This window comes from Mesoplodon bidens, assembly GCF_964165515.1.
Source record: "Mesoplodon bidens genome assembly, chromosome: 1".
NCBI classification, from domain to species: Eukaryota; Metazoa; Chordata; class Mammalia; order Artiodactyla; family Ziphiidae; genus Mesoplodon; species Mesoplodon bidens.
Genome location: NC_138176.1, coordinates 30635388 through 30660924, shown reverse-complemented (window position 1 = coordinate 30660924; position 25537 = coordinate 30635388). Strand labels below are relative to the sequence as shown.

Genomic DNA, 25537 nt, shown 5'->3' with positions numbered 1-25537 from the left:
TTCCAAAAGCTCAAGTCCCGGTATGAAGCTGAGTCTATGAGAGTGAAAACTATGGAACTAAGGTGAAGAGTATTACATATTTTTTCCAGTATGCTAGACCATGTGGCTTCACTCAGAGATGAAAACTCAGGAAAACAGCACCACAAAGTAGAAAGAGCATGGGCCTAGGAGTCAGATAGGTACTTGATTTAAGACCTGGCTCCACAACATATTAGCCATGTGACCCTGGGTAAGTTGTTTAACCTCCCTGAATGTTTTCAAATGGAGAGAGCCTACTTCCCAAAGGCAATGTGACGATGAACAAGATAACATACATGAAGAAACAAGGGTACTGTCAGGCACACTGCTGGCACTCAATAAATGTGAGCTTGGTAAATAATTTAGCATTTGTGTACCTCCATTCCTTAATCTGTAAAATAAGATAATAAGACCTGCTCTGTCTATATTATAGGGCAGTAGTTCTCATACTTTGGGGTGCAAAGAATCCCTGAAGTCCCTGTTCAAATGCCAATGTCTAGGTCCCATCCCCACACATTCTGGTTGGGTAGGTCTGGGCTGGAGCCTAAGAATCATGCTGCATTTTGTTTTACAGAGATATTTATAGCAGCTTTATTCATAATAAACAACAACAGGACCAGATGTCCTTCAGTGAGAGAATGGTTAAACAAAATGTAGTCTACCCACACCATGGGACACTACCAGTAATGAAAAGGAGCAAACTATAGACACATGCAGCAACCTGGTTGAATCTTCAGGGAATTATGCTGAGTGGACAATCGAACCCTAAAAGGCTGCATATTATATTATTCCATTTATGTAACGTTTTTGAAATGACAAAATTATAGAAATAGAGAACAGATTAGTGGTTGGCCAGAGTTTTAAGTAAAGAGGGAGAATGAGAGGGATGAAAGAGCGACATGAGACATCCCTGTGGTGATGGAAATGGTCTGTACCTTAACTGTATCAATGCCAGTGTCCTAGTGGTGATATTGTCCTATAGTGTCACAAGATGTCACTGTCGGGAGAAACTGGATAAAGAGGACTCGGGACTTCTCTGTACTATATCTCATGCTGCATTTTAAAGAAGCTCTCCAGGTGCTTCCATTGAGGGAGGACCATGGGCCACACCTTTTACAGATTGTGATCTCAGCAGCACCTGTTAGGGTAGGTCATTCTTGGAGGAAAAGTAGGGTTCTTAGGGAAAGTAGAATGGGGAAGGGAGGAAAGGAATGGAAAAAAAGAAAGTGAGGAAGATATTTCACAAGACCATATGTGTCAAACCTAAATCTATGTCCCAGGACACCCGTCTCCTTCTCCAATGTTCTTTCTAACCCCCATCTGACTTCTCTGACAACAGAAGAAGAAAGAAACATCCTTCATCATAATAGCCATAACTGATATCCTTGGGCTTGGGTCAGGAATTAGGCTGTCTCTCTAATCAAGAAAGAAGTCCTGTCCAGGAAAAAAAAAAAAAGAAAAAGAAAGAAACCAAGTTTAGAAGTAAGCAGTCATTAGCATAATTCTCAGCTAGGGAGCAGACCTTTACAGTAGCCAGTGCTTCCTTGTTAATTAGCACTGAACAGCTGCTGGGAGGCCCTGCCTCTCTCTACAGGCAGAGAAGGAAACTCTCTTCTTATAAACTAAGAGGAATAAATTGTTCTCGCCTGCTGTAGTTTAAGTCATATACTCTTTTACAGGTGAAATAAAACATAACAATTATTAGGAATAACACTGTGATGATTTCTCTGTGCACCAAATTGTCCCCAGCTGTGCAATTTCCCACTCCAAACAAGAATGTGGTGTAAGCAGGTTTGTAGGCAGGAGCTGTGATCACCCTCATTATAATGCAATGTTACTGTAGCTAATCTTTCTAGTTCTCAATCTCATTCAGTTCTCTGAACTGCTTAGAAGGCTACATTGAGTCATAGGCAAAAAGTCAGAAAAAAACCCTGCCTTTTCAATTTGAAATTCACTTGTCCTTAACAATTGTAGCTGACATTTCTTTAGGTGTGGATTGTGCCAGGAACTACACTAAGCACTTTCAATTCATTATCTCATTTAACTTCACAACAAGCCTAAGAAATAGATAATTTCATTAGCCTCATTTTACCAATGAGGAGACCGAGGTTTTAGAGAGATTAAATAATTCAAGATGACCTAGCTAGAAGCTGATCTGGGTCTCATCTAGTTCTAAAGTGTATGCTCTTTACATTCCTGCTATTTCCACCCTTGCCCCCAATCCTGCTATATTGACTTACTACAGTAGAACACAGAAGGCTGCTGATTTAATATGTCTTTATGGAGGAAGGGACCCATGAGGTCAAAAATGCCCAGGGCCCACAAAAGTCATAATGAGAGCCTGTGTATAGGAACATAGTGAACTTTCCATCCTTACCCACCCATACCGCTTTCACTGCTGTCTATGCTTTGAGTACCAGTGGAGTCTATAAATCAGCATTAGGCACTTAGTAGAAGTTTTGGTAATTAGACAGAACTAAAGATAGAAATTCTGGATATAAAAAGGCAATTTTTCTGTTTCTGTTTTGTAGATCATTGAGCACACAGCATACATAATGTGGTCTGCTGTGATGGAAAAGACCATTATTTCCTTCCTAATTCTCCTGCTTTTATCCTTTTTGCCCAAATTGGAATGCTTTGCATAGCTCTCTGGGCCACCATGGGAGTTAAAGGTCCTGTCTAGCTTTCTGTTCTAACCTAGGTTCAGGTTAGAATATTCCACTAGCAACTCTGTAAAATATTAGTATAACTTCCATTCTTCATTCAACAAATTGGAGCACCCACCGTGTGCTAGGTTTTTTGCCAGCACTGAATATATATTAGTAAATACAACAGACAACTTCCTGCTCTCATGGAGTTTATGATCTATAAGCAAAAAATAAACAGTAAATATGCAGTTATAACTTGTGATAAATGCCTTAAAGAGAACTAACAGAGTGCGCTGATAGAGAATCACTTAGCTAGGCTATTCATGAAAGAACTCTGATGGGTGAGGAGAAACCAGCCATGTGGCAAGCTGAGAGGACACTCTAGGTAGAAAGAAAAGCATGTGATGTGCAACCCCCGCCCCCCACCAAAAAAAAAAAAAAAAAAGAAAGAGAGAAACTTAGCACATAGCAGGCCAGTGAGGCCTGAGTGAAGTAAGGAAAAGGGAAATCTGGAGAAGATAAGAATGAAGAGCTGGGCAGCAGCCAGACTGCTCATTGTAGAGCCTTGTTGGATGTGGTAAGGAGATTAAATTTTATTCTAAGAGCAATGAAAAGTCATTAAAGAGTCTTTAGCAAGTGACTGACATCATGTGAATTATGTTTGTAAAAGATTTTCTGGCAGCTGAGCGGTGAATAGACTGGAGAGGACAAGAATGGAAGCAAATAGACCAGTAATGGGGCTATTGAAATGGTCCAAGTCCTGAGTTCTCCAAATTGTAATTCTTTTGCTATTGTTTGCTCTATGGCCATATCTCACCTAAAGCAGGGCTCATATTCCAAGTCAGTGATGTGTCCAAACATGTTAGTGGAACACTAGTCCCTCAAGATACTCTCGGAAAATAAGACTATGGTCAAATAAATTTTTTAAATTCTGCATGCTAAATCCCCTTCTTGGAGATTCAGAATGTAGACTAATGTAATAAAGATGCTGGAAAGTGTTTCAGTACATTTGTACATCCCAGTATTTCTCAAGCTTACTTGACTGTGGAAGCTTTTACTTTTTTACCCCTCCACATAACGTTGTTATCCTGCAGAACTGATATTTTCCAGAGCACATTTAAGGAAATGCTGCCATAATTCATTCTAACCAAGGGTTAACTCCATGTGCGTGGTTTACTGGGCCTCCTCTTCTCCAAATCTCAATCTATTTCAATGGCTTAGACAATATTTTCCAACTCCATACATATTATAAGAGGATATCAGCCGTGTGGGTCATATTTCTTCTCTCCATTTTTACCGCCTATTTTCTGTCAACTGTCCCCTTAATTTTACATTGTAAAGGTTGATACGGTTGTCATTCTTTCTGTAACCAAATTTTCTTCCTTGTTTCTGGATCTGGATATCCTATGAGACAGCTGTTGGGGATCCTGAACTGATCTTTTATACCAGTAAGATTTAATCCCAAATTTTTTGTCTCTGTCCAACACTCTGTGTATGGGAGATTTCCTTGATTTTATCTTATAATTCTTTTATTGGACTCAAATGCTTTTCGGAGATAAAATTTAATACCATATAATCCCCTCATTAACTGTTCAGTTCAATATTTTTTATTATATTTACAAATTTGTGCAACTATCAACATAATCTAATTTTAGAATTTTTAATTTCAAAAAGAAACCCCATTCCCATGAGCAGTCACTCTCCATTTCCCTGAAAACTTCACCAGTCTAGGCAACCCAATCTACTTTTTGTCTCTATAGATTTGCCTATTCTGGACATTTCATATAAAGGAAACCATACACTGTGTGGGCTTTTGTGACTGGCTTCTTTCAGTTAGCATGATGATTTCAAGGTTCATCTCTGACAACATGTGTTGGTACTTCAGTTCTCTTTATTTTCAAGTAATATTCCATTGTATGGATTTACTGAATTTTATTTATCCATTCATTGGTTGACGGACATTTGGGTTGTTTCTATTTTTTGGCTATTATGAATGATGCCACAATAAATAATTGTGTACAAGTTTTTGTGTGGACATATGTTTTCATTTCTCTTGGGTATATACCTAGAAGTGGAATTGCTAAGTCATATGGTAACTCTATGTTTAACCTTTCAAGTAATTGCCAGTCTGTTTTCCAAAGTAGTTGAATCATATTATATGCCCACCAGCAGTGTATGAGGGTTCCAATTTCTCCATGTCCTCTCCAACATATGCTTTTGTATGTCTGTTTGATTGTAGCCATCCTAGTGGATGTAAAGTGGTATCTCACTGTGGTTTTGATTTGCACATTCCTAGTGACTAATGATGTGGAACATCTATTCATGTACTTCGTGGCCATTTGTATGTCTTCTTTGGAGAAATGCCTATTCAAATCCCTTTTGGTCATTTTTAAAGAGGTTGTCATATTACTGTTGAGTTGTAAGAATTTATATGTGTGTATGTATATATATATTTTCTGGATATAAATTCCTTATCAGCTGTATGACTTGCAAATATTTTCTCCTATTATGTGTGTCTGTTCACCTTCTTGATGGTATCATTTGATGCACAAAAGTTCTTAATTTTTATGAGGTGCAGCTAATCAGTGTTTTCTTTTATCACTTATGCTTTCAGTGTTGTAACTAAGAAATCATTACCTTACATTTATTGGGCTTAATTTCAGCAATTATATATTTTGTTTTAAAAAATATGTTTTGCTCTGTATACAAAATACAGTATATATAAATACAGTATCTTACTCTATCTTTATAAGGATACTAATTATAGCTTTTTACTTTTCTAGTTCTGATCTTGAATTACAATTCTTCTTGGGTCAATTTTTAAAATGTATTTGTCTTGGTTTTTCTCTTTTATGTTACTTGTTTCCTTCTTACATCTTGTGATCTTTGCCTATCTATTTTTTTAAATGGGGACTAAATCGATTCTTCTAGGTAGTAGGTGCAGATTTTTCTAAGCTGTTGAATATATGGGAGTTTTTTTGATAAGTCTCTCCTTTCCCTGGGATCTCTATTTTGTGGTCAGAGCTTGTTGACCAACACAGTTCCCTTTAGAGAGGGAGGAGGGAGGGCACAGATAGCCTTTGGGCTAGGGTATCCCACAGTGCTCTACTCAGCATTTTGCTATGCAGAAGCAACTCCACCTTAGCAATACTAGCTCATCCTCAGGTATTCCAGCACTATTTTTTTGGTGAAGGCTCCTAACTATTGGTTTGGCATTTGCTAGGACATAACAGACTGAGTTGTCTTTGTTCTGTAGGCAGGGTAGGGGACTTAAAGTGATGGAGGGGAGAGTTGAGTTGTGGGTGTAGTCCCTGTGAAGACAGACTTTCATATTAACCCCTTGGCTTGGTCTCCCTTTCCCACCTCACCCTCTCTGGCCTCTGAGTCTATCTGCAAGACAGATTCTCCACCTTTTCTCAGAGGCCATGTTCCCTGGGTTGCCACTTCCTCACTCTGATTACTGTCAACAGGCTTCCATCTGTTTACTGTCTTAAAGAAATCTGTCAGAAGTCTCTCATCTGCTAATGATCCCTCTTTCATGTGCTTGTTATTACAGAATTGTTCTTTATCAGTTTTTAATAGGAGTTGGGATGATGTCCCAGAAGGAAATGGAGCTTGTGCTCAGATCACTATCCTGAACTTGAAGCACACCCAATGTAGTTTATTTATTTTTATTTTTATTTTATTTTATTTATTTATTTTTGGCTGTGTTGGGTTGTCGTTATTGCATGCAGGCTTTCTCTAGTTGCAGCGAGCCGGGGCTACTCTGCCTTGTGGTGCGCGGGCTTCTCTTGTTGCAGAGCACGGTGCGTGGGCTTCAGTAGTTCTGGCGCACGGGCTTAGTTGCTCCGTGGCATGTGGGATCTTCCTGGACCAGGGATCGAATCCGTGTCCCCTGCATTGGCAGGCAGATGCTTTTTTCTTTTTTTTTTTTTTCGGTACGCGGGCCTCTCACTGTTGTGGCCTCTCCCGTTGCAGAGCACAAGCTCCGGACGCGCAGGCTCAGCGGCCATGGCTCACGGGCCCAGCTGCTCCGCGGCATGTGGGATCTTCCCGGACTGGGGCACAAACCCGCTCCCCTTGCATCGGCAGGCAGACTCTCAACCACTGCGCCACCAGGGAAGCCCGGCAGGCAGATTCTTATCCATTGTGCTACCAGGGAAGCCCGCCAATGTAAAGTCATCTTTTGTTACTCCCGAGATACTGTTTCCTGAGTATGAGTATGTGTTCATTTTGGTGTAACTTCTTTTCGAAAACCTCCCTTTTCTGCATGTGATGGCTCTTGAAAGAGAGATGCTAACGTTTGAAAGGTGGGAGTCATCCTTTATTAATTCCTCCTATTCTCCCACCCCCACCTTGCTGGGATATCCATCAACAAAGCAAGTCTACCTTAACTTCTCTCCATCTTTTCTGCCATTACCTTAACCCAATCACACACACCCCATAATGAAAACCCTCCTTACTGACCTTTTGATTTCTTACTTTTGCACCTTAAAATCTATTTGGCACACAAAACAGAGCAGACTCTGGTACATGTTGCTGCCCCTATAAAAACCCTGTAATAGCTTTCCATTGCTCAGAGAATAAAATACACAACCTCTTTTCCATGGTATACATGGTTCAGTAATGATCTGGTCCTTGCCTGTCCATGCATTCTCATCTCCTACTGCTCTCCTTTTGCTCACTGTAATGCCCATCTTTCTATTGCTCAAATGCCTTAACCTTGTTTCTGATTCAGGACATTGACAAACACGACCTACCACCTCTATCTAAAACTTTTTTCACTCTGATCTTTGAACAATTGGCTCCTTCTTATTCTTTTGTTCTTGGCTTAAATAAATTGTTCCTCAGATAAGTCTTCTCTGATCACCTTGTCCAAATAAATCCTCCAACTCCAGGTATCCTGATCATTTCCTTCACAGAATTATACACAATTTGGGATAATTTGTTTTCTTCTTTACTGTAGCTCTGTCTTGCTAAGCTCCAAGAGAATAAGAGTTACTTTAGCTTTATTCATCAATATAAACCCAACACTTAAGCAAGGATCAAACATGAAATAGCTGTTCAATAAATGTTTATTGAGAGATAATTTAGTATTCATCTCTCTATGGTTTAAAAGCCCCTAAAAAAGCCTCAGTAAACATGCTTTCAATGAATACCTGCTTTTCTTGACACTGTCACATCACCAAAAAATAGATTAGGTCCTTACTCTATAGTACATATGGCAATAAACGCCAAATAAGTTAAAGAGCCTAACACTGAAAATTAAAACATTTTTTAAAGGCTATGTGAAAGTGAAATAGTAAATTTATCCTAACTGTGTAAGGAAAGAAACAGAAAAGACGACCAACAAGAAAATGGATAAGAACAACTATAATAAAAAGTAACTTCTGAAGCAATAAAAACATATTTCAAAGTAATAAGAAAAGCAATACATATTCACAATAGCCCGGAGATGGAAACAACCTAGGTGTCCATCATCGGATGAATGGATAAAGAAGATGTGGCACATATATACAATGGAATATTACTCAGCCATAAAAAGAAACGGAACTGAGCTATTTGTAATGAGGTGGATAGACCTAGAGTCTGTCATACAGAGTGAAGTAAGTCAGAAAGAGAAAGACAAATACCGTATGCTAACACATATATATGGAATTTAAGAAAAAAAATGTCATGAAGAACCTAGGGGTAAAACAGGAATAAAGACACGGACCTACTTGAGAATGGACTTGAGGATATGGGGAGGGGGAAGGGTAAGCTGTGACAAAGAGAGAGAGAGGCATGGACATATATACAGTACCAGGTAGATAGCTAGTGGGAAGCAGCCGCATAGCACAGGGAGATCAGCTCGGTGCTTTGTGACCGCCTGGAGGGGTGGGATAGGGAGGGTGGGAGGGAGGGAGACGCAAGAGGGAAGGGATATGGGAACAGATGTATATGTATAACTGATTCACTTTGTTATAAAGCAGAAACTAATTTTAAAAAGCAATACATTAAGATAAAATTGTCATTACGTAGATGATGCATAAAAGTTTACAAAAGAAAAGCAGAGGAAAATAATAAAACCCTAAAGAACACTACTTATGCCTTTAGATAAAAATTAATAACTGGGAAGAGCCAGTTCCTGAATGAGGAAATGAAAATAATATAACAAGCATTTTATTAAGTAATTCCCATATTCCAGGCAACATGGTATTATCTGAAGACACAAACATGAAGATTCTATCTCTGTTTGTTCATATCCTAACTGGGAAGATAGTCCTATATAGTCCAGTAAATACCTAAGTAGTTTTAAGCTTTTTTAAGCTTAAAAATTAGTTTGGCTCTATAAACCTAAAGCTATTCCTAGATTCTGAAGGCTACAGAATCAATAAAACATAGACTGAGTCTTGACCTTAGTCTACAGTCTGTTAGGGGAGGCAGATAGGTAAATAAGTAAGTTATCATCAATTTGATAAGTGCTATAGCAGAAAAATAAAGTACCATATAAGGACAGAGGAGGTGATAAGAAATCCTGCCTGAAGATGTCAGAGAAGATATATTGGAATGAAGAAAAATAAGGGAAGAGAGTGGTATTCCAAAGAAAATGACACAAAATAAAAAGGTGCAAAGGTAAAAAAGTGTGGCATCTTCTAAGATGGACATATACTTTGATGTACTAAGTGCAGGTTGTGCAAGGGTGTGTAGCTACTGACTAGCTGCAAAGAAGGCAGGTACTGGACCCTAAAGGCCAGGAGTACATGTGAAAGGGTTTGGATTTCAAGCAAGAGTGACTTGACCACATGTTGCATTTTAAAAAAACTACTCAGAAATCTGTAAGGGGACTAGACTAGATATGGAGAAATTGTTTAGGAGGAAAAATGATAAGGTTTAAAATAAAAATGAAAGGAAGATGGGATATGAGTGATACTAAGACGTCAGAAATAATAAAACTTAATAACTAACTAATGGAGACTGTGAACAAAGGAGAGGAATGAATCTAAAATGACCTCCTGGTCTGTGCCTCAGGCAAAATGGTTATTGTGTCATTAGTCAAATGTGGAATAAGGGGAAAGGAGACGACATAAAGTTTTGGAAAATGTTTGGTTCTTTTCACAGTTAACAGGATTCAAATTTAAACAACCATGAGGTACAATCTTGCATTAATTAAAATAGAGTAAATTAATAAAAATTATACTCATTATTGTAGAGTATTGGGAAAAAGATACACTAATACATTGTCGCCCTTCAACCTGGTGAAACTATTCTGAAAAGAAATTTGGCAACAAATACAAGAGCCATAAAAATTATTATATACAGTACTTTGACCCAGAAACCCAGCTTTTTGGAATATAGCCCAAGGCTGTAATTCAAAAGAAATGTTTTAAAAACCTATTTGTATAAAGATGTTTACAGCTGTGCTATATATTACAGACAAAAACCGGAAACAGCCCAAATGCCCAGCAGTGAGGGAATGCTTAGCCAGAATTCAATACATTAATGCAATGGAATATTTTACTGGTATTAAGAATGACAAATACGAGAACTATGTAGAAATAAGGAAGGGGCAATATAAAGCAATGAGCAAAAAATGCAGAATTCAAAATGATGCATATACAATGATCACAACTACGTAAAATTATATCTGTATAACCAGGAGGACTGGAAAAACTACAGAGCTGGTAATTTAGAGTGCTGACATTTTTGCTATTGTTGGTTGAGTCACTGGGAATGTTTATGTGTTTAAAGTTATATGTTTATATGTTTAAAGTTTATGTGTTTAAAGTTATATATGTATATTTAGTACATATACATTAAGAAAGGTAAATACCCATTTTTTCTGGCACATAAAAGAAAAAAAATGTTCATCAATACCTTTCCTTCTTGCCCTATGTAATTTTTTCTAGCCTCTTGAGTGCTATTAGTTTTCGGATGCATGGGGAAGTAGGCCTCACCACTTGTCACCACACTACCCAGTCACATGATCATTTCTTTCATCTGTTGCCAACTATTGTGTCCAAGTTCTTGACTTATTCATAACAAACTAGTATCTATGTGCCCAAAATTACACCATGTACACAAACTGGGATGCCTTAACTATACCTTATATATTGGGTAGAAGTGTCTCCTCAGTATGACTTTTTAATCTCTGACATAGAAAAATATTTGTTTCTTACTTTCTGTTACCCTGGTATAATTGTCCCTCCATTTAATGAAGGCCAATTCCTCTGGATTCCATTTCTTCTAGCCTTAAAGAACTTCTCATTTTGGTTATATCCTTGATCTCTTGTATCATCTAGCTCTTCTTCTCTCCTGGATAAGTCTCAAAATACAAACCTGTTCTGCTGTCTCCCACATTAAATTAAAGGGGAAAAAATGCCATTATCTTCCTTGACCCCAAAACTCCCTTCATTTTTCTACTTTCCTTCACAGTAAGAATTCTCCTAAGAGTTGTCCATATTATTATTTCCAATTTCTCACCCTCCATTCACTCTTCAAACTATTGTGATCTGACTTCTGTTCCACCACTCCGCTGAACTATATTTCTCAAGGTCACCAACAACCTGCATGTTGCCAAGTTCAATGGCACTTTTCTGTCTTCCTATTACTTGACCTCCTGGACTTCTAGCAGCACTCCCTCCTTATTTAAAACTTTCTTTTCTTGGTTCCTACACCTCAATCTCTCCCTTTCCTCTTACCGCTAAGGCTATCCTTCTTTTCTCACATCTCTAAATGTGATAGTTCCTCTGGGCTCTCTCCTAAGCCTCTGTCTCTTTTCTTTCCATATTCTAACAGATCTCTTATATTCCCATGGATGGCCTTAAATCCCATTTGCATGCTAATGACCACCAAAATTAATATCTCTAGCAGAGACCTTGATCCCTTGACTCACATTCAAGGATATGCTTGACATCTCCATTTAGATTCAAGCACAATAAACATAACATGAAACCTAAAGTCATGATTCTTTTTCCCCAGAACCAGTTATTCCCCCAATCTTCCCATCTTCGTAAATGATAATAACATCCACCCAGTTACTTACACATCCCTGTGTCACATCACCATACACTTATCCAATATATCAAGTCCTGTGGTTTCTACCTCCAACAGTATATTCCACTACCACAACCCAATTCAGGTTCCCGTCATTATGTGTACTCCTACAACAGCCTTCTCACCAATTTCCTTGCCTCCTCTCCAATCCATTTTCCAAAGAGGAGACACAGCATACTTTTTGTATAATAAGTCAAATTATTTCTCTCCCTAGCTCAAAAACATTCAGTATTTGTCTCACTGCACTTAGAAGAAATTCTAAGCCCTTCACTATGCCTGTAAGTCCCTATATAATATGACTCCTAATTACTTCTCTAGCTATACCTTTCTTTAGCCAATCTGGCCCTTTCTTCATCCTTAGGGCCTTTGCACATGCTTATCTTTCTTCCAAGAACACTGATACTGTTTACTTCTCATTTTGTCTAGTTAACACCTTACTCATTCTTCAGATTACACTTTATTTATTTTTAATGAATTTAAAAAAATTGAAGTATAGTTGATTTACAATATTACATTATTGCTGGTATGCAACATAGTGATTCAATATTTTTATAGATTATACTTCATTTAAAGTGATTGTAGGACTTCCCTGGTGGCGCAGTGGTTAACAATTCACCTGCCAATGCATGGGACACAGGTTCAAACCCTGGGCTGGGAAGATCCCACATGCTGTGGAGCAACTGAGCCCGTGGGCCACAACTACTGAACCTGCGCTCAAGAGCTCGCGAGCCACAACTACTGAGCCCGCGTGCCACAACTACTGAAGCCCGGGCGCCTAGCGCCCATGCTCTGCAACAAGAGAAGCCACCGCAATGAGAAGCCAGAGCACCGCAACAAAGATTAGCCCCCGCTCGCTGCAACTAGAGAAAGCCCGTGCGCAGCAACAAAGACCCAACACAGCCAAAAATAAATAATAAATACATTAATTAATTTTAAAAAATACAACCATAGACTGTCAAAACTGAAAACATTTTTTAAAAGTTATTGTAAAATATTGACTATATTTCCCATGCTGTACAATATATCCTTGTAGCTTTTTTATTTTATACATAGTAGTTTGTTTGTACCTCCTAATCTCCTACCCTTATCTTGCCCCTTCCCCCTTCTTTCTCCCTGACTGGTAACCACTAGTTTGTTCTCTATATCTGTGACTCTGTTTTTTTATATTCATTCATTTTTTTATTTTTTATTTTCCACATGTAAGTAATAATGTACTGTATTTGTCTCTCTCTGTTTGGCTTATTTCACTAATCATAGTACCCCTCGGGTCTATCCATGTTGTTGTGAATGGCAAAATTCATTCTTTTTTATGGATGAGTAATATTCCATCCATTCCACATTTTTATCCATTCATCTGTTGATGGACACTTAGGTTTCTTTCATATCTTGGCTATTGTAAATAATGCTGCTATGAATATTGGAGTGCATATATCTTTTTGAATTAGTGTTTTCATTTTCTTCAGATATATACCCACAAGTGGGATTGCTGGATCATATGGTAGCTCTATTTTTAGCTTTTTGAGGAACCTCCATACTGTTTTCCAAAGTGGCTGCACCAATTTACATTCCCACCAACAGTCTACTAGGGTTCCCTTTTCTCTACATCCTCACCAACATTTATTATTTGTGGTCTTTTTGATGATAGCCAATCTGACACGTGTGAGGTGATATCTCATTGTGGTTTTGACTTGCATTTTTCTGATGATTAGCAATGTTGAGCATCTTTTCATGTGCTTGTTCCTCTTAAGTGTGACTCCTTTAGGGAACCCTTCCAACCACCTAACTTAGTCAAATCCCAGCACTTACAGTCATTCATAGTACCATGTACCTCTCCTTGGTACTGTTTTAGTCTTAAGATAAGTTGATTATTGTCTATGTCTCCCCTACCATATTATATACTCCATGAGGGCAGAGAAAGTATCTATTTTTGTTTATTTTTACATTCCCAGTTCCTAACATAGTACCTGGAACATAGCAATTATTCAACAAGTATTTGCAGAATGAATGAATGATTGATACAGGGTCATGCTACTGAGAAGACTGTCAGTCCCATGAAAATATATTAATCAAATCATTAAAGAAAAGGTATAATCTAAAAGAATAACTATGTGGACTTAAGTGATAGTTATTGGCTTTGCTTGATTGTGTATTATGAACTATGAAAATGTTCTACACATGTGATTCTTATCCCCTAATTAAAACATGTAAAATAAAACCAACCTCTCCATCACCATCTCACACACACACACACACACACACACACACACAGAGTAACTTCAAAGTTCAGCAAAAGTATGCAAAGGGAAGCCCAGAGCTGCATTTGTAGGTAGGAGTCAAGGTCAGAAAATTGTTCTGCAAGAGAAAAGTTCCTACTGAGAGAGAAGGAGAGAAAAATGAAGGATGGGGAAAGGATAGGAATTAAAATAAGGGCTTGGGGATTCTTTGTAAAGACAAAAATGCCTAAAATTAAAGTTCAGGCTGTTAATGTTGTTACAGTGTAAATCCTTCCAGCTTCCCAAGCCTTCAATTATGTCTGCTATGTTAATTAGCTTAGATCAAGACTAAGCTACCACAAAAGGGAAGAGAGAGAGTCATAAGAGCCATCAAGCCAAAAGGGCCATTCAGGAGGTTGGCCAGAGGTTTCTTGCTACTGGAACGTACCTGTCTATACTTGTACAGCATTTATCTAACCTCACTTGGGCTGTACACTTCATTGGAAAACATCTTACCTATCTTTGAATTTGTAGGAATAACCATACCTGTCCCAGAATATGACAGGATGCTGCACAAAAGGTGTGCCTTGGTGCATACTCTGTATGTCACATGGACTCCTGCCTCTCCCAACTTCCTTGTTCCTACCCTCTCTGTTGTAGTTACGTATCCTCTTTGAGTCTTTGATTCAACAGATATCTTCAGTGTTCCTCATGCTATTCCCTAAGACATCCACTCCAACCCTGCATAACTGGACCCAACATACATGTATCTTCTACTTATTTAATCTGGGCCTGGCCCACAAGCAGGACTGGGGAAGAGAGCATTTAACATAGTGCTGCATCCATAACCACTGCTTAAAAAATGATTGTTAGATTCAGTCAAAATTAAATAAATCACATGATAGCAATTCTCTAGAATACCTAATAAATCTATCTGTTAAGCTGTGCTTTAATGTACAAGCATTTGTAGTGTTTCTCAACTTTTTAACCCAGATCCACTGTCCAGGATTTTGTCAAGTTTTACCTTCTGTAAGAGGTCCCAAGAATACAGTAGATAATATTTTGCCTTTTAAAAAATATTAAGTAATGTTATGTGCAATGCTGTAATATTAAATTTGCTTTTTAAAACAACACATTCTTTCCAACCTGTTCTGGAGGTTGTGATATCCCTCCCAATCCCACCCTCTTTTGCTGACTGTGGAAGGCCTGGAGAGAGAAATTCTTCCACTGTTTGGTAGAGAATCCCTGATTTATGGTGGGAGATGTCACTATGAAAAAGTCTCTCTGCCCGTCTTAAGACCAGAAATAACCAGGAAAAACACAAATACATTAATTCATTACATTTAATGAACTATGTTTTAAAAACCACTAAATAATCTGACCTACCCATCTAGGAGGGTGATGACGTTCTTCCTGGGCCGCCCAATATTAGGGCCATACAAGCTGGCTCTGGAGTAAATCCGGATGGGTTGTAACAGGCTCTTCAGCTGGATGTAATCCTTTCCCAACTGGCTGCCATTTACTGCCCGGCCACGCATGGTCCGATAGTTATTTGGCTCTAGATTAAAAGCAGACACGCAAGTCAGGGTTGAGAAGAGTGAGGTTCTGCCAACCCTTTCCTATCTGCAGATCTCTCTGCCTTTTTCTTAACAATGTAAACAAAGTAACCAAAAAGAGGGTGCAAGCTAGCTTAACTTGAGAAACTATCCCAACTAAAAAGTCAAGTGCCATTTTACCATTCTATTTATTTTCAAACTAATCTTTGCAAAAGATCACCTAATCCACAACAGAGAGACCATACTGATTTTCAAATGATATTTTATAATATATGGTGTACTGAGTTGAACAGTGTCCCTCAAAATTCATGTCAACCCAAAACTTTAGAATGTGACCTTATTTGGAAATAGGATCTTTGAAGAAGTAATTACTTAAGTAATTATTTATGATGAGGTCATATGGAATTAGGATGTGTTCTAAATCCAATGACTGGTGTCATTATAGAGAAAGGAGAGGGAGATTCAGGTACACAGACACACAGGGAGCAAGGCCACGTATCAATGGAGGCAAAGATTGAAGGGATGCTGCAATGCCAAGGCTTGTTGGCAGCTATTAGAAGCTAGAGAGAGGAATGGAATAGATTCTCTCTTAGGGATTCCAGAAGGAATTAAACCTGGCAATGCTTTGATTTCAGACTTCCTGAACTGTGATTGAAAAACATTTTTTTTTGTTTGTTTGTTTTATTTGGTATGCGGGCCTCTCACTGTTGTGGCCTCTCCCACTGCGGAGCACAGGCTCCGGACGCGCAGGCTCAGAGGCCATGGCTTACGGGCCTAGCCGCTCCGCGGCATGTGGGATCTTCCTGGACCAGGGCACGAACCCATGTCCCCTGCATCGGCAGGCAGACTCTCAACCACTGCGCCACCAGGGAAGCCCAATATTTGTTGTTTTATACCACTGAGCTTGTCATGATAGGCCTAGGAAACTAATAAAAATGGTAAGAAAGGAAATCTTCATAAAGATGGTCCTTGTATCAAAAAGTTAGAAAAACCTTAATGTTCAATAATAGCAAAGTAGCTGTGTGAAATAACTTAGAGCAAAATCCCCTCCCCCAGTTTCTATTAACTTGGTAGTTCTACACAGACAAGTAAAGTCCTAAAAACCAGCAGCTCCACTGCTGGAGGGGGCTAACTTGATTCGGAATGAAGCACATATCCCAGGCAAGGCCAACATTTTGGCTAGCTTCAGGTTTTAACACTGGTAGGGGCAAGAAATAGACCAGCAGACTTGCAAGAAATGTAACAGGGAGATTCGGGGAATAAGAAAGCCATTGAGGATTCTGATAAGACCACAAATACCCCCTGTAGTCTGGAAGGCTGTGCATGCTCAGGAGGGACTGGAGAGGGCAGTAGCTATCCATGCATTCCCAGATGAATGTGAAACCTAGTACACTCATAAAGGAGACATGAGAAGGCATGTCAAAAAGTAAAAGCCAATCAGACTTGTAAACCGCCTAAATTTTGAAAGTGTTCCCAAACCCACACACAGATCTACTGGCAAAGGGTGAAAGCCTTATTAGCTCAAGGTAAACACAACCTCTGATCAATCATCATCTCACTATTAATCTATGCTGACTCAGGGGCAACCCCTAGGAAGCTGGCCTTAAAAATAAAAAAAAATTTTTTTAATAAAAAACTTAAGAGATACTGCAGCTACATGATGCAAGGGAGACAGACTCTATGGAACTAGTCCAGGAAGTGACTAAACAAACAAATGAACAGAAAAGAAAAAACAAAAATAACCTCTGGAATGGAGGATTTGGAATCCAGATATGCTCCAACATATTATCTAAAATGTATAGTTTTCAACAACAACAAAATTACAACATGCAAAGAAATAGGAGAGTGTGACCCATAAACAAGAAAAAAATAAAGAAATAAAGAAACTATCTCTTAGGGGACCCAAATGTTTGACTTAGCAGACAAGGACTTCAAAACTGCTAGTATAAATATGTTTAAAGAACCAAATGGAAGAATAAGAAATTAAGGGAAAGTATGATTTTATTGACTAATCAAATATAAAGAGATAGAAATTATAAAAAATTATCAATAAGAAACTTTGGAACTGAAATGATTCTTCACATACAGAAGAACACAATGAAATTAGTAGCTGAATTTTTACCAGAAATAATGGAGGCCAGAAGAAGACAATGGGATGACATATTCAAAATGCCAAAAAAAGATGTCAACCAAGAATTCTACATGCAGCAATCTATCCTTCAAAACTGAAAACAAAATTTAGACCTTCCCAGAAAAACAAAGGACAGAATTCGTTGTGAGAAAATCTGCCTTACAAGAAATAAGAAAGAACGTCTTTTAGGATGAAAGGAAATGTCAGCAGATGGTGATTCAAAAGTGCACAAAGAAATAAAGAACACCAGTAAAAATAGTTACACAGATCAATATAAAAGACAGTTGAAAATATTCATTACTCAGCTCTTCACTAATTTAAATGACAGTTGCATAAACAAAACTATGAAACTGTATTGTTGGGCTTATAACATATAAAGATGTAATACTTAGAATAATAATAGCACAAAGGAAGGGAAAATGGAGTCTTATTGGAGCAGTTTCTACAGTTAACTGGAATTAAGTTAGTGTTACCCTAAAGTAGATTGTAATGAGTTAAGATGTATTATAATAAGAAACTACTAAGAAAATAACTAAAACAAAACAAAAAGAAATTAAAATGGTACCTTAGACAATATCCCTTTTGAATGAAAAGACAGTAAAGGAGAAACAGAGGAATAAAAAAAAATGAAATATATAGAAAATTGCAAGATGTCAGATGTAAGTTCAACCATATCAACAATTACATTAAATGTAAATGGTTGGAAGCAAGCAAGATATTCTTCAGTAAGTGAATGGATAAACAAACTGTGGTACATCCACACAATGGAATAATTTTCAGCACTAAAGAGATGAGCCATCAAGCTATGAAAAGACATGGAGGAAGCTTAAATGTCTTTCACTAAGTGAAAGAAGCCAATCTTAAAAAGCTATATACTGTATGATTCCAACTATATGATATTCTGGAAAAGGAAAAAAACTATGGAGATTGTAAAAAGATCAGTGGTTGCCAAGGGTTAGGGAGAGGAGGGAGGAATGAATAGGTGGAGCACAGAGGATTTTTAGGGCAGTAAATACTCTACATGATACTATAATGATGGATACCTGTCATTATACATTTGTCCAAACCCATAGTATGTGCTCACCAAAAGTGAACCATAATATGAACCATAAATTCTGGGTGATTATGATGTATAATGTAGGTTCATCAGTTGTAACAAATGTACCTCTCTGTGAGGCATGTTGATAGTGGGGGAGGCTGTGCACATGTGGGGCAGGGGATATATGAGAAATCTCTATACCTTCTCAATTTTGCTATGAACCTAAAACCGCCCTTTTAAAAAGTCTTTAAAAAAGTTAATTTGAGCACAAAGAGACCTAGGCATGCACACACAGAGGGAAGGCCATGTGAGGACATAGTGAGCCAAGAAGTCAAGAAGAGAGACCTCAGAAAAAAAAAAAGATCTGCTGATAACTATATGTTAGACTTCTAGCTTTTTTTTGTTGTTTAGGAAAAAAAACCCAATTCTTACAGGGAAATTTACAGCCTTAGACTCCTATATTAGAAAAGAAGGTCTCAAATCAATAATCTAAGCTTCTATCTTAAGAAAGGAGAAAAAGAAGAGGGAGCTAAACCCAAAGCAAGAAGAAAAAATGAAATAATAAAAATTAGAGAAGAAACCAATGATATAAAAAATGGGGAAAAACCAATTAAAGTAAAAGTTGGTTCTTTGAAAAGATCAACAAAATTGATATAACCTTTGGTTAGACTGACCAAAAAAGAAAAAAAAAAAAAAAGAGAGAAGACACAGATGACCAAAGTTAGGAATGAAAAGAAACATCATTAAGGATCTCACAGTAATTAAAAGGATAAGGGACTACAACCTTATGCCAATGAACAACTTTATGCCAATAAGTTACACAATGTATATGAAATGAAAACATTTTCAAGAAAGACACAAATTACTAAAGCCAACTCAAAAAAAAAATCTGAATAGGCCTATAACAACAAAAAACATTTAATTAGTCATTATAATTATTTCCACAAAGGAAGCCCAGACTCAGATGGATTAATTGGTGAATTCTACCAAGTTTTTAAGGAAGAAATAATGCACAATTCTTCATAAACTCTTCCAGAAAATTGAGGAAGAGGGAACAATTCCCAACTTATTTTATGAGGTCAATATTCCCCTGATACCAAAGTCAGACAAAGACATCACAAGAAAACTACAAATGAATATTTCTCATAAATATAGATTCAAAAATACCCAACAAAATATTTACTAACTGAAACCAGCAATATATAAAAAGTATTATAATATCATGACCAATTGGGATTTACACCAGGAATGCAAGGTTGATTTAATACCAACACCCAACTAATGTAAATTAACAGAATAAAAGACCAAAACCACATTATCATCGCAACAGATGCAAAAAAATCAAACCAAAACAAAACAAAAAACCATTTGACAAAATCCAACTCCCAATCCTGATAAATACTCTCAACAAACTATGAATAGAAGGGAAATTCCTCAATCTGATAAACAGTATCTAAGAAAAATCTATATACTTACCGGTGAAATACTGAATGCTTAATGGCAAAATATCATACTTAATTGAAACACTGAATGTTTCCCCCCCTAAGACTGGGAACAAGGCAAGGATGTGTGCTCTCACCATTTATATTCAACATCTGTATTAGAGGTTCTAGTCAGTGCAATCAGGCAAGGAAAATAATTTAGGCATCTAAATTAGAAAGGAAGAAGTAAAACTGTCTTTATTCTTAGACAACATATCCTGTATATGGAAAATCCTAAAGAATTCACACAGGTAGGGGAAAATAAACAAGATCTAAAAATCAAGTTCAGCAAGATAAAAGATCAATATATAAAATCAATTCTAAATACTAGCAATGCACAATACAAAAATGAAATTAAAATAATTCCATTCACAATTGCATCGAAAAGGATAAAATACTTAGAATAAAGTTAATAAAAGAAGTGCCAAACTTGTACACTGAAAACTACAGAACATTGCTGAGAGAAATTAAAAATTAAAGAAATGGGACATAATCTATGCTCATGGATAGGAGCAGTCAATATTATTGGGATGGCAATTTTCCCTAACTGATCTACAGATTCAATGTTCTCTGTTAAAATTCCAGCAGGCTTTATTGAGGAAATTTAACAAACTGACCCTAAAATTTACATGGAAATGCAAACACCTAGGAGAGCCAAAACAAAAAGGAAGAATGGAGTTGGAGGACTTACATTTCCCAATTGCAAAACTCATTATAAAACTTGCAATCAAGACAATGTAAAAAAAAAATGTAGAGAATAGATTGGTGGTTACCAGAGGCAGGTGTGAGGGTGGCAAAATGGGTGAGGATGATCAAAAGATACAAACTTACCTTATAAAATAAATGTCATGGGGATGTAATGTACATCATGGTGATTATAGTTAACGATACTGTATTGTATATTTGAAAGTTGCTAATAGAGTAGATCTTAAAAGTTCTCATCACAAGATAAAAGTATTTGTAACTATGTGAGGTGATGGATATTAACTGAACTTATCATGATGATCTTTTGCAATAAATACATATATCAAAAAAAAAAAAAAAAGACAATGTAGTCCTAGTATAGTAGTCCAAGAACAGACATACAGATCAGTGGAAGAGACTTGAGTCCAGAAATAAACCCATTTGTGGTCAACTGATTTTTGACAAAAGTGTCACGAGAATTCAGTAAGGAAAGGATAATCTTTTAAACAAACAATGCTGGGACAATTTGATAGCCATATGCAAAAAGATGAATTTAGATTCTTACTTCTCACCATACTCAAAAATTAACTCTTAATGGATCTTATGCCCAAATGTAAGAGCAAAACCTGCAAAGCTTTTAAGAGAAAAATTAGGAAAAAAACTTTGTGATCCTGGGTTAGGCAAAGATATGATACCAAAAGCACAAGGAATAGAATAAAAAATTGATAAGCTGAACTTTATCAAAATTCAAAACATCTGAACTTCAAAAGGTGCCATAAAGAAAATGATAAAATAAGCTATAGACTGGGAGAAAATATTTGCAAGTCATATGTTTGATAAAGATCTTATATCCAGAATATATTTAAACCTCTTACAACTGAATAATATGATAACCCAATTAAAAAGGCAAAAGATTTGAGTAGACATTTCACCAAAGAAGATGTAAGAATGGCTGATAAGCACATGAAAAGATGCTCAATATCACTTGTCATTAAGGAAGTGCTAATTAAAGCCATATTAATATACTACTTCAAAACCACTAAAATGGCTATAATCAAAAAAATAGACATTAACAAGTGTTTCCAAAGATGTAGAAAAACTGTAATCCTCATTCATTGCTGGGGAAAATGTAAAATGGTACAGCTACTTTGAAAAGTAATGTGGTAGTTTGTTTAAAAATAAACTTAAATTTACCATACAAACTAGCGACTCCACTCCTCTCCCAGGTATCTTCCTAAGAGAAATGAAAGTATATATCCACACACAGACTTGTATATGAATATTTACAGCAGCATTACTTATCACGGTCAAAAAGTAGAAACAATTCAAATGTCTGTCATCTGGTGAATGGAAAAGCAAAATGCAAGATATATATGTATATATAAATAGATAGATATCGATATAGATATATCTCTATGTAGATATATATATATATACACACATATATATGAATATATATATTCATACATTGGAATACTATTCAGCAATTAAAAAGAATGAACTACTTTTACATGCTACAAAATGGATACATCTCAAAAACATGCTAAGTGAAGGAAGTCAGATGCAAAAGACTACATATTGTATGATTCCAGTTATATGAAATGTCCACAAAGGACAAATTTATAAAGACAAAAAGCAGATTAGTGTCTCCTGGGACTGGGAATGGTTACAGAGACTGACTGAAAACTGGCATGAGGGATCTTTTTGGAGTTATGGAAATGTTCTAAAATTGGACTGTGGAGATGGTTGTACAAGTCTATAAACTTACTAAATAGCATGAGAGTATTATGTAAATGGGAGTACGTGGAGAAAGAATAGAGAAGATAAAGGTGATGAAGGTGAGAAGCAGGCAGGGAGAGGGAAAGGAGAAAAGTAAGCAGGTAAAGAAACTATATATGTTTTCTCATCTCCCCTTCTCTTCCTCTTTCCCCCTCTTCTCCTTCCCTAAGCATCAAACTCTCTCCAACAAAAATACAGTTCTCTAAAGCTATGGGCTATGATGTAGCCTCATAAACAATTAGAAGTGTGTCTGAACACGGTGGCTCAACCCTGTGTTTGGCCTTCACAAGACTATACCTGTTATATACACACAAATATACATAATAAAACTGTATAAATGGCTATACATAAATACATCATACATTTATCCACACAAACACAGACTAAAAGCTTAATGAATATTGAGTTAATGAATGAATTAATAAAGCTGGGCTGCCAGAATCATCATCTCTAAGGGGCTAAGTTTTATAAGGTCATAATTTTGATTTTATGAAATTGCTCAGTAGACATCAGGTTCCAGGGAACTGATTCATATAACTAAAATCAAACAGGAATAATTGGTGAATGTATAGGTCAGGCATAGGTATAAATATATGACACTGATTCAGTAATTAATTACAGTGGCTTTTATTTGTTCTCAGAAGTGGGCAGATCAATTTGGGGAACACACCTAATTTGGGAAACAATTCATAATGTAGTGTTCAATTAGAGATGCTGCATTATCTTCAGAAAATTTTTGTTAAGGATAGCCCTCTATAGAACAAACACCATCTCTCCGGAGCAGAACTGGATTAAATTTCTTATTCTACACTTCCAAGATTTGAGTCTCGGCTTCAAAATTCCCCCCTGCTCTTCCTTACTTTAGATTCACCAATGATTAAAAGAAATGCAAATAATTACAATGATCACCTAGTATTAATCAAATATAGAGTTTACAATTTATGACATTTAAGGAAACATTTTATATCTACAAAACATAGTTGTTAAAAATCTTGTATCAAGAAAGTCATTCTTTGACTTTGACATCCTAAACTTTCTTAATCTTCACCTCTTGATACTGGGTATATTTTGCTTTCATGGTCTGTAGCCCACACTATTCACTGATTTTAAAGGAGAAAAAAGTTTAGATACTTTAAACTTTAAAAAAGTTTAGTCACTTTAAGTTTAGATACTCCAGGAGAAACAACCAAAGAAATATCTACTTTAGTTTTTCCAATGCCAGATTTGCTCTAGAGATAAAGTACTTGTTAACAGGATGTGGGTATATGGGAGGATGAGAGAACTGACCAGTTCTATTGTCCCTCCCTAAATGTGTATATGATAGTTAAACTATTATGTCTGTCCAAAAAGATATGGTTACAAAAAAGAAAATGGATGAAAGATTGGAGAGACAAGTCCAAGCCAGGAGGATGATCAGATAATTTCTGAGGGGCAAGGGCCTAAATATACAACACAGAATCATTGTGAACAGAATACAATGGATATCTTAAGGGATATGATGCTAGCACAAGAAAAACTATCAGTAGTTGTAAAATGAATTAGAAGAATCAGCAAAATAAATCTTCAAACCCTAAAAGGTGTGTTTATTTGGGCAAACTACTTATTTGTCATATCAAAAAATAGAAATGCAATTTTAAAAATAAAAGCAAGGGGGCGGGGAAACAGACCAACTCTAGTCTTCTTGACTACAGACTCAAAAACCATCTATATCTACCGTGATAGAAATGCTCACAGGAACATTACCAGATACTTTCTACCTTATTGAATTTTTAAATTCATAAATTTGGTTATTTTTCTATCTATTGCTATCTATATCCCTATCTATTTTCTTATCTATGACTGTGCCTTTTCTCCTCCTCAAAAATGATTCTTTGTTTTTGTTAATCCTTGAAAATGGATTGATGATGATGGGAATCAAGTGTTGTGTGGCTAAGGTGACTAAACAACATTTAAAAAATGTAATTAGCTCCGTCTCTAAACTGTTTCGCATAATTTGGGGGAAGGATGGAAAGGGGCAGACTCTCAGTTATTTGGAACAGACATATATACAGAAAGATGCCTGTACTCTCCCCACCCCCACCAAATCACATCAGTTATACTAATTAAAGATTTATTTAATTTAATAAGCTCCCAAATTCAGAGATGCCACAAACCCTGGAGGAATTATTCCCATCAGTCATTTGTAAGTAAGTTTTTTTTGTTTTTTTTATTAGTTTCTGCTTTATAACAAAGTGAATTGGTTATACATATACATCTGTTCCCATATCCCTTCCCTTTTGCGTTTCCCTCCCATCCTCCCTATCCCACCCTTCCAGGCGGTCACAAAGCACCGAGCTGATCGCCCTGTGCTATGTGGCTGCTTCCCACTACCTTACGTTTGGCAGTGTAAATATGTCCATGCCTCTCTCTCGCTTTGTCACAGCTTATTGCTTTGGTCTTATCTACAACCAGCTGAGGTTCTTTTACAAACCAATTTTATTTAGAAATATTTTAGAAAGAAAACAAACGCTTTAGGCACAGCATGTATTCTCTAGCTCAACAGAGGCCCTACCACTCCTTACTGTCTTACACTCACCCGTTTTAAACATTACATCTAATTGGTCCCTCATGACAGGTATAATGCCCTGTTTGGGGAATGCATTGTTTGAATTGTTTGAAGAATATTTTGCTGTGTTTGGAGAAAAGAGCTAAGCTGGGTGGAGTCTGACACTGGAGTAGGGTAAGGTTAGGTGGGGTAGTCATGAGCAGACAACATAAAATACCAAAGAATGTCAAGGAGCATGAAATAGAAGATACGATGGGGAGGGATCAGTAAATGGCTTTGTCTACTATGTAATAATTTTGCCTCGTTCTAAGCTGATCACATCACTCTTGCTCTTGTCCTAGAACGTATGATACCTAGACTGGTTGGGAAGATGAAAAATCTAAGGCTACCCTAGTTATGCCCCCTGT

The 25537-nt window shown here is 36.9% G+C and overlaps 1 protein-coding gene across 4 annotated transcripts in view; it reads right to left on the bottom strand.

Annotated features, from left to right (window-relative positions):
* Window positions 1–25537, bottom strand: part of HPSE2 (heparanase 2 (inactive)) — a gene marked incomplete at its 3' end in the record, with an annotated part of 577025 nt that overhangs the window by 228027 nt on the left and 323461 nt on the right. For all 4 annotated transcript variants that reach the window (XM_081247709.1, XM_081247711.1, XM_081247712.1 and 1 more), the window contains one exon: window positions 15302–15473. In XM_081247709.1, the coding sequence (XP_081103835.1) occupies window positions 15302–15473 (172 nt within the window). The remainder of the gene's footprint in view (window positions 1–15301; window positions 15474–25537) is intronic.